General features: G+C 53.9%; 1 protein-coding gene across 1 annotated transcript; it reads left to right on the top strand.

The window, feature by feature from the left end:
* Window positions 1-248: 248 nt before the first annotated feature.
* On the top strand, window positions 249-7,801 carry RHOU (ras homolog family member U). The gene is made up of 3 exons (XM_055714714.1): window positions 249-883; window positions 1,645-1,703; window positions 4,758-7,801. Exons 1-3 carry the CDS (start codon window positions 556-558, stop codon window positions 5,211-5,213), a joined length of 843 nt encoding a protein of 280 aa, XP_055570689.1. The 5' UTR covers window positions 249-555; the 3' UTR covers window positions 5,214-7,801.
* Window positions 7,802-9,202: the final 1,401 nt, after the last annotated feature.

The raw sequence follows: 9,202 nt of genomic DNA, 5'->3' as shown, positions 1-9,202 counted from the left end.
CGGGGGGCGGGGCCCCGACAGGGCGGGCGGTGCGCCCCCGCCGCGCCAGCCAATGGCGAGCCGCGGCTCGTCGCCGCACTGCGCGGCGGGGCGAGCTGGCCAATGAGGGGCGCGCCCGCGCGGCGGCGGCGGCGCGCCCCCTGCCCGCCTGCCTGCGGCCGTCGGGGCGGGCGGTGGGAGCGCTGTGGCGCCGCCTGCCGTGCCGGGCCGGGCCGGGCCGGGCCGGGCCGGGCCGTGCCGTGCCGGCTCCTCCCCGCGCGGCGCTATGTCACGCGGAGGCGCGGGGCCGGCGGTCGGGACTCGGTAGCGCGGGGCGAGGCGAGCGCAGCGCAGCCGGGATCCCGCCGCCGCCCGCTCCGGGAGCCGCCGCCACCCGCGCCCGGGAAGAGTCAGCGGCGCCGGGGCTGGCTTCGCGGCGGTCGCGCCGCGCCTGCCGGCCCGCCGGGTCCCCGCACCGCCCGCCCGCCGCCGCCGCCGCGCCCCGCCGCTCCCCGGCCGGCGGCCCCGGGCCGCGCACCGCCCCCCCGGCCGGCGGGGCTCTGCGTGGCCGCGCGGATGCCGCCGCAGCAGGAGGGCGAGGCGGGCTACATCAGCAAGCCGGTGCCGGGCGGTTGCGAGGTGCCGCCGGTGCCCCCGCGCAGGGTGCGCAGCGGCCGGGCGGCGGCGGCGCTGGGGGCGGCGCTGGGCGGCCGCTGCCGGGCGGCGGGGGCCGGGGCTGCGGCGGGGGCCGGAGCCGGGGCCGGAGCGGGGAGCGAGCCGCGGCGCAGCATCAAGTGCGTGCTGGTGGGGGACGGCGCCGTGGGGAAGACCAGCCTGGTGGTGAGCTACACCACCAACGGGTACCCCACCGAGTACATCCCCACCGCCTTCGACAACTTCTCCGGTAAGGGCCGGCGGCGGGGACCGGGGCGGCGGGAGGGGGTGCCGCCGCCGCGGGGAGCGGCGCGTCCCGCCGGTGCTGCTCCCCGGGGCCGTTACCGCGTCCTGTGTCTGCGTGGGGCAGGACCCGGGTCGGGCGGCACCGGGGCTGGCTCGGCTCCGACGGCAGCCGGCGGCACCGGCCGATCTCCCGTGTAACGGAGGCAGGCTGGCGGCTGGTGCCGCGCCCGGCCGGGCAACCAACGCCGAGCTTTAACCGTGCGCTCCCCGGTGTAAAGCGCGCAGCTCCGGGCCGGCAGGGCGCCGCCCGAAAGGGAACCTTCAGCCCTCGCCTTGCCTCACCGGCGCGGAGCGGGAGGTGCTGGCGTTTCGCCGGGGTTCGGCGGGGGCTTTTTGTGTCCCGGCCGTGCTGGAGGCGGCCGGGGGGATGACGGTCTGGGGCCCTGGCGGCTGGAGTGGGAGCCGGCCGCCTTGGCTGCCCCCCCCGCTGCCGGCCGGGGGTGTGAGCGCGGTCGCTGCCCGCCCCGTCGCTGCGGGTCGGAGGGGCCGCGGGGGCTTGTGTGTGCCCGAGTGTTAGCGGTGGGTTCCCCGCCAGCGCTGTTAAGCTGTGAACTCTAAACTAATTGAAGGGAAGACGATAAGAGAACTGAGGGATAGAAAATCTTATTTCCTTTTTTTTTTTCTGTCTTTTTTTTTTTTAATGGAAAACGTGTAAAGTTGGTCTCACCACGCTTTTTCCCCCTCCCTCCTCCTTTCCCTCCAAAGCTGTCGTGTCTGTCGATGGCAAGCCGGTGAGACTTCAGCTCTGCGACACAGCTGGTCAGGTCAGTGAAGCCACTTATTTAAGTGACAGCGGGAGGGGAGAAGTTGTTGGGCAAAGTAGTCCTGCTAATGACTTCATGGATTTGAAAGGATTCCCAGTGTTTGATCATCTTATTAAACTGCTATAATTTTCACTGCTACTTAACCCGCTGCTTTGCCCGCTGTCTGTGGAAGGGTGGGGGATGTTCTGTGTAGGGGCTGGGCACGGGCTGCTGCTCTGCTGGCTCAAGCTGCTGTTTCCCTGAGCCCGACTAGAAAGGCTGAACATATTGGGGATTCAAGGGCCACCTGGTTTTCTCTTTGAGTGGATGTCACTGTCTTTATTTTTGCTAAAGAACTGCGGGCTTAAGAATTACAGTGTTTGGGATGTACTCATGCAAAGCATCCACAGCTGTAGGTGTCGGGAGACAGAGACCGTGTTTTTGAAAGGGGCAGAAGCTTGAGGGAGAAAAAAGTCCTATTGGGAGTTGCCTGTGAACGCTTCGTATTTGCCGTTCCCACCCCCTTAAAAAGTGCTGCCGCCCCAAAGTCGAGGTTTGCAGTAATCTTAAGTCCTGAAGCGTTGAGGGTGGCAGATGCCTCTCAGCTCCTAGTTTGCCTGGTACATAAAAAAAGCACATTTCTTACCGCCTTATATTTTCTGCAAGCCCCTGGCTTCTACCACCCTGAGCAGCATGCAGCGCTGCTTGCCAGGGGTTGAGGTTGAGTCTGGATAGCCAAAAGCAGCTAAAAGTATTTTGTTACCTTGCTGGCATTTGAAGGCACTGGGAGTTCGGTTCCTGCTCAGCTTTGTGGATCTGGGTCCACGCCTTCAGCAAAACCACGCTGAAAAATCTCAGTAGCCTTAACATACAAACCTATTTAGATGAGTTGTAGCTGGGCGCCCTACTTAGGAAAGGGGTTTGAAGGGCTGTGCAACCCTAGACAGCAGTGTAGGGCTCCTGTGTGCCCTAAAAAACGAAGCTAAAATCCTTCAAGCGGCCTTCTGTGGGTAACAATACGAGGTGAAACAGCCAGAATTTTCCCATGATTTTGTGCCCTGCTGAAGAGGCCAGGTTGCACCGCAACAGCCTTGGCTGTGCGCATTCATATGCAGAGCGTGGCAGGTGGAATTGCCATCGGGTGACAGCCTGTGGATAGGCAGCGCCTGTGGAAACGCTGCTGTGAGCTGCAGGGGAGGGATGGGCAAGTCACCTCTTACCTTCGCTGCCACTAACGGTTAAGATGTTTGCTCTGGCTGCTGGAGTGCAGCTGGAATGGGTGGTAGTGTCGCTGCCTTAAAAATGAAGGGGTTATCTAAACTGACAGAAGTCATCCTGAATAAAAAGATACCTAGCTGGATGCTTTGGTAAAACTGCTGCTGTGAGATGGCTGCTGAAATCTGCAGCTAAAAAAGCATGCCAGGCAGAGGGAAGTTGTATTTCAGCATCACTAGCCCAAAGAGGTGCAGAGTCCCTGCAGGTCACGCACCTACCGTTGAAACTGCAGGAGGGTACGTGGGATATAAAGGGCACTGTTTCATCTCGGCAGAAACCCTTAAGATCTGGGTTTGGCTTTCAAACCCATTGAATCGAGCCCTTTTGAGGTTTCTCACTTAGCAAGAAGAGGCAATTACATGGCGAGGTGCCTTTCTGTGAACGGCCCTGTCCTTCAGAGCAGCATCTCTCAGTAAATGCGGGGTTTCTCTTGAGCCACGCGGTGAGAGCCTGGCTTCCTCTGAGGCTTAATCTGAGAATCAAGAGAGCTAATGAAGCTTGCTTTCTTGACTCGTGTTTTATAAATCGCTGTCTCTCTTGGAGATACTGCTGGAAGAAATGCATTTGAGCAGAACAAGACTTCTGAGGCTTCCAGGGGGCTTTAAACTGCATATCCTGGGCCTCCAGAGGCTTTAAAGCAAAATTTCACATCTGGAAAATTAACGTGGAACTTGCAATTCAGCAGTAAACTGCTGGTACCAGAGAGATGTTTTCAGCTGTGTGTGTTCTTTGCACTTTCAGAACACGGTCCGTTTTAATTAAAATGTCACTGCCGCTGAGGCAAATCCTACCTGTTCAGGCTGCTAGTGTTACTCTGCTTTTATCCTGCTGTCAGCATAAAAGCAGCCTGCCTGGAGTTAACCCTTGCTTCTTGCTGCATTCTTTGCTGAGGATCAGCACGCCTTTGTTACCATGAGGTGTTTGGCTTTCTTGTGGCTAGTTCCTGAAGCTGCAAAAGAGCCTTGCTTTGCTGGAGTGTGCACTAAAAGGAGGGGGGGGGGGTAAGAGGTAGCACTGGGAGGGCTGTTTGCAGTTTGTTTGATGTGGCATGGGTGGGAGGGGAAGGTAAAGCTCTCACTCTGTGCCATTGGCATGTTAAGCCTGCACATTGTGAGTCATTATTGCTGCCATCAGATTTAAATCCCTGGGCACAATGGCAGGGAAATTATTCCCAGTTCCTGTAGGATGTTGTTAAGTAGTCAGGGATTCCGGGAAAGGTGAGGTTGCTGCTTCTTGTCTGCTTCGCTCTTGCCCTATCTGGAGGTAGGGGTGTTCACAGAGCAGCTTTGAGGTACGCAGCTGCTCCTCATCGGAGCAGCTCACTGACTCACCCCTGGATGAGGTGGACCTGTAGAAAGTACTTTCTCCCTCCCACACTTTGATTTTTGGCTTCGTTGCTCATGTGCCGTAACCTGCTTCCCGCAGCATCGCTCCTTTGCTGAAATAGAGCAGAAGGCCTGTGTATAAAGAGCGAAGGAAATATTTAGGCACTCGAAACAAGCTGTGGTGTTAGTCAGAAAACCATCAGCTACTGAGGAAAGCCACCACCTTTGCCCTGTGTGCTTGACAGTGGCAGGGTGCCCGCTGGCTAGCAGCCCTGAGACCTCAGGCTGGGTACGGGCAACTTCTGCTCATAACACATCTGGTTGGGTGGTCTGGGTGCTTGTGTTGAGGTGCTTCTTGAGATGGTGATCCTCAGCTTCTCCAAAGGTCAGCGGCAGGCTGGAGCTGGGAGCATACCAGTCCTCCAGGGCCGATGTGCTCTTCCGTGGGGTGCTAACGTGGTTTCGTTCTGTGCAGGATGAATTCGACAAGCTCAGGCCTCTGTGCTACACCAATACGGACATCTTCTTGCTGTGCTTCAGCGTGGTGAGCCCCTCGTCCTTCCAGAACGTGAGTGAGAAGTGGGTTCCCGAAATCCGATGCCACTGCCCCAAGGCTCCCATTATCCTGGTTGGGACGCAGTCGGACCTCCGGGAGGATGTCAAAGTTCTCATCGAGCTGGACAAGTGCAAAGAAAAGCCGGTCTCGGAGGAGGCTGCGAAGCTCTGTGCCGAGGAAATAAAAGCTGCGTCCTACATCGAGTGCTCTGCTTTGACTCAGAAAAACCTCAAGGAGGTCTTTGATGCGGCCATCGTGGCTGGTATTCAGTACTCGGATACCCAGCAGCAACCAAAGAAATCCAAGTGTAGGACTCCAGATAAGATGAAAAACCTCTCCAAATCCTGGTGGAAAAAATACTGCTGTTTTGTATAGGGGTTGCAAGGACCTGAGTGCTGCTCTGAGGAAATCAAATAGAGGCTATATTAGCTGAAATCTCATTCTGTGTCGTCCCGAGTGTATAGTGTAGATCTGTATGTATGTGTATATGTTGCTACTGGATATCTCGGTTGCCCTTTCGAGGGTGGCGGAAGGATTCTTAGTTAAATAATTGCTATAAATCAGGTTTGGCATCCAGTTCCGTGACTAAAACCTCTTGTTAAGGAAGAAAAGCACCACATGTCTGTGAGGCTGGAAGGATTTGTCCAAAGGATTCAGCTTCTTGCGTTGCAAGGTGTATGTGACAGGGAGGGGCACACCAGAGGCCTTTGTTGCCAGGGCTTCACAGGAGGAACACATGAGCAGCGGTGGAGACGTAGAGCTCTGAACATGGACGATCAAAGGGAAAAATAACACTGTGCCTCCTAACTGACATTTGTAGCTTTAAAAACCCACTCCTGCTCTCTCCTCTGTGTCTTCCCAAGCCGTTGCTCTTAGGGATCGCTTTAAAAAGGGTATGCAAGAGGTGTAAACTATACGCAAATGCCATGGCTGGAAAGGTCATTAATATACCTTCAGCATGTGGTGAGGGAACCTAATCCCTTATGGAGCTGACATCTCGTTTGTCACCTCCTGACTTCGTGAAAGTCCTTTCTGTCCTCCTTCCCCTGCCCTTCCCAGGAAGCCGAGTGGAAGCCTGAGAACACGACCGAGTTTTACCTCGCTACCTCGAGCAGTGGCGATTTCCTCTGTATTTTTGCAGACATGACGACAGTTCATCTGTTTCAGCTGAAAGGAATGTACGTGCTGTTGTGTTGGAGGATTATTTTTTTTTTAATTTTTAATTTTTTTACAGAGATGTAACAAATACCCCTGCAGCACCATATAAACCACATCTGGGTTTAAGTCTACAGCCAAGAATTTCAGGATGCCCCTCCTTACCTTTTAAGGCTGCTAAACAAATAACAAATCAGGCAGATCAAGATTTATAACAAACCGGACTCTAGAAACTGAGGCTGCTGTGTCCTCTTCACAATGCTGTTTTCAACCGAGTTAATGTTTCCTTTCCAAAGGCAACAGTCACTTGTGGTTAAATCTTCTCCAAGCTCGTAGTTGTGAAATTGGCTGAGTCCACCCCAGAAAATTACCTGATAATTTTTTTCCCCCCAGATCAGTCCAACAGATAAACTGAAATGTGCCTAAAATGTAGCTGAGTGATGAACATAGTGCAGACCTGAGTGTGACCTGTTCTCTGACTAAATCTGGTTCCTACTAAACTAAGCCTAGTCCCAGGCCTGGCGAATTCCAGAGACTGGAGGGATAACATGACTTTCTGCAAGAATCAGTATTTTAACTTATTCTGCAGAGGATATTTAGTTTGTGCTGTCTGTCTGTCTGCCTTTTTATGGCCCTGACTACTTTTTTTTTTTTTTCTCTAGATATTTCAAGATCGGATTATATTTTATTTTTTGCCCCTTTGGCCATAGCCTTGAAGTGACCTTTTTCGTAGTCTTAAACTAAACTGCAGTGACAGAAATTTCGGAACCTTTTTTTCATCAGAAATGAATCAATGCCTGATAGAAAGAACTGTGGAAGCCATTTGAGTTGATAAAGCTGACCACAGTTTACCTCCTGGCCCATAAAAGAAAATGACACTATGTAAATGGATTCTGGGCTGTATTGGCATAGGCTCCACAAGCAGTATTTTTTCCTCCTCTACAGCAAAAGGAGTGCAGAATGGGTAATGTTCCATCATTGAAAACTCAAAAATGGGATGGAAACCTTTACCTAGGGCATAATTCAGTAAAAATGTGTTGGCTTCTGCACTGGAACAGCCTGGAAAAACAGTTTCCATAGCACAGAAGCTGGATGCATTTAACTTGATTGCATCTGGTTGGTAATGGTTTAATGTTTACTGGTTGTGAAGTTAACATCTGAGCCTTTATATTTCTTTCTCGAATGCTTTGACACGATTTCAGATATGCAGTCATACCATCATCTCAGAGAAAAACATAAAGCCACATTTCTCCTGGGTGCTTTGCTTCTCTGTAAAACGGTCTCAGTCAATCAAAAATGTGGGTTTGGGGAGGAGACAGGCTTGAATCTGTGCAGCTTCCATTTGCAAAAATAACAAAATTTCTTCTGCAAGGTCATATTGCTTTGCATCACGCCGTACGGGAAGCAGTAGGTTATATTTTATAAGCAGCCTGTTTCATAGTCTGGGGTAGCATTACTTTTAAATGTAGCCAGCTGTGACTGTTTCTGAAAATGTGATGTATATACAACTTGTTATAGCCCTTTACTAGGTGTGTGTAAACTGAGGTCTAATAACTTTACGAATACTGCTCTACACGGGGCTACACAGGGTCTAGGTTTTAGAAATATTACTTTTAAAATCACCAGTATTTTACGAGCGCAAGTGAGGGGGAGATGGCTCTATGTAGTCTATAATCTGATGTGCCTTATAAAAAAAAACAAAAACAATAACCTCTCTTCTGTTTTCTAAGTGTAGGCTATATTCTGAAAGAAATATTTCATGTGAGAATGATATAAATGAGGTATTTGGAAATAAATTCTGACCTGTGTATGCGTCTGCCTCTGCTGCCTGCTCGGGGAGGCTGGAGGGCAGTCCCTGGCTGTGCACCGTGCTGATACCCAGCATGGAGGAGGCAGCCGCACCACCAGCCTGGGGCTGCGCTCCCCGTGCCCCAGCAGAAGACCTTGCGTTAAAAAATACAGACTTTACTCTGCATTGCCCCATGCCCAGGGGGCTGGTCTGGATGGGAAAGGTGGGTTGGGGGGGTTCTGCCTCCCTGGCAGCATGGCAGCCTCTTGCTGTGGCCCTGCAAGGTGTGGGCAGGCTGGTTGTGCCTGGCCCCCAAAAGCGGGGCGAGCAGCAGAGAAGCACAGCCTGGCAGGGGACAGCCGGGGGGACACTGAGACTGGTGGCGTTTCACCTGCCACACGTTGTGCCACACATGCCCTGGGGAGCCAGAGGACCTTTTTGGAATGTTTCCCTCTTGGCACCAAGGGTCTTGTCACCCGCTCTCTGGATCCTGTCCCTCATGCTAGGGCCCAGGCATGCGAGGCTTGAAGTTGTTTGTGCCCAGGGCAGCCCATGGGTGGCCATGGCACGGGGGCCTTCTGCCCTTTGGTGCCATGATGGTAGCCCTGGGGGAGTGGCGCTGAATGGGGAGCATCGAGATGCCTGGGCATCCCTGCAGAGCCAGTGGTCCTGCTATGAAACCGCTCCAGAGAAGGAGCTTTGCTCTGGACCAAGGTTTGTAAACTGTCACCATTGCATTTGTTTTTCTGGGAGGCGAGAGGAGCAGGCACACTGGGGTGGCATACTGGGATGCCCTCCTGTGCCACCTGTCTCCCAAGTCGTACGGCCGATGCATTTTGAACCATTGAAATGCATGCTGCCTGCACGAAGCAGAGGAAGGAGACTGATGTCTGTTCCTTTTCCCCCTTGGTCGATTCCTCACTGAAGCAAGATCTTGGCTTCTCTTCTGCTTTGTTAACCAACACACTGGGGACTGGGGGGAGGCTTGTTCCCCTAGGCGTGCCTGTGGCACAGCAACATTGCCCATGTGCCCGAGCTGCCCGCGGGCTCCGTTCTGGGCAGTGCCGGGGTGAATCAGCATGGCCATCGCTGATGCCTTTGAAAAATCGCTTCCACTGGGTCTGTGCACTGGGCAGCGGGAGCTCTGGGTGCGCTCGCTGGAGACTGAGTCACCCCACCTTCGCCCACCGACTTTGCAGGAAAAGGGGCTGCACTAGGTGAGAGCCCAGAGTCTGCCATTGCCAAATCCCGGCAAAAAAGTCCTTCTGCTACTTGTGGGGTGTTGCTTTTCTACTGAGGCGGGCTGCTGTCCTACACATCCCGACATCTGGAGAGGGCTAAGGCCGTTCAGGTCATCTTTATGCCAGGGTAACTTTGTGGATGTGTGCGCTGCTATGATCAAAAGGCTCCTTCGGCTGCC

The sequence above is a fragment of the Falco cherrug genome, chromosome 6, assembly GCF_023634085.1.
Source record: "Falco cherrug isolate bFalChe1 chromosome 6, bFalChe1.pri, whole genome shotgun sequence".
NCBI lineage: Eukaryota > Metazoa > Chordata > Aves > Falconiformes > Falconidae > Falco > Falco cherrug.
The sequence above is the reverse complement of the archived record's forward strand: the minus strand, read 5'-3'. Positions and strand labels throughout refer to the sequence as shown.

What these genes read in the sequence shown, in the direction of transcription:
- RHOU (XM_055714714.1), top strand. Translation starts at nt 556, where the DNA reads ATGCCGCCGCAGCAGGAGGGCGAGGCGGGCTACATCAGCAAGCCGGTG. An exon ending in CGCCTTCGACAACTTCTCCG is followed by an intron (nt 884 to 1,644) that starts GTAAGGGCCGGC and finishes TTCCCTCCAAAG; the next exon opens with CTGTCGTGTCTGTCGATGGC. An exon ending in TCTGCGACACAGCTGGTCAG is followed by an intron (nt 1,704 to 4,757) that starts GTCAGTGAAGCC and finishes CGTTCTGTGCAG; the next exon opens with GATGAATTCGACAAGCTCAG.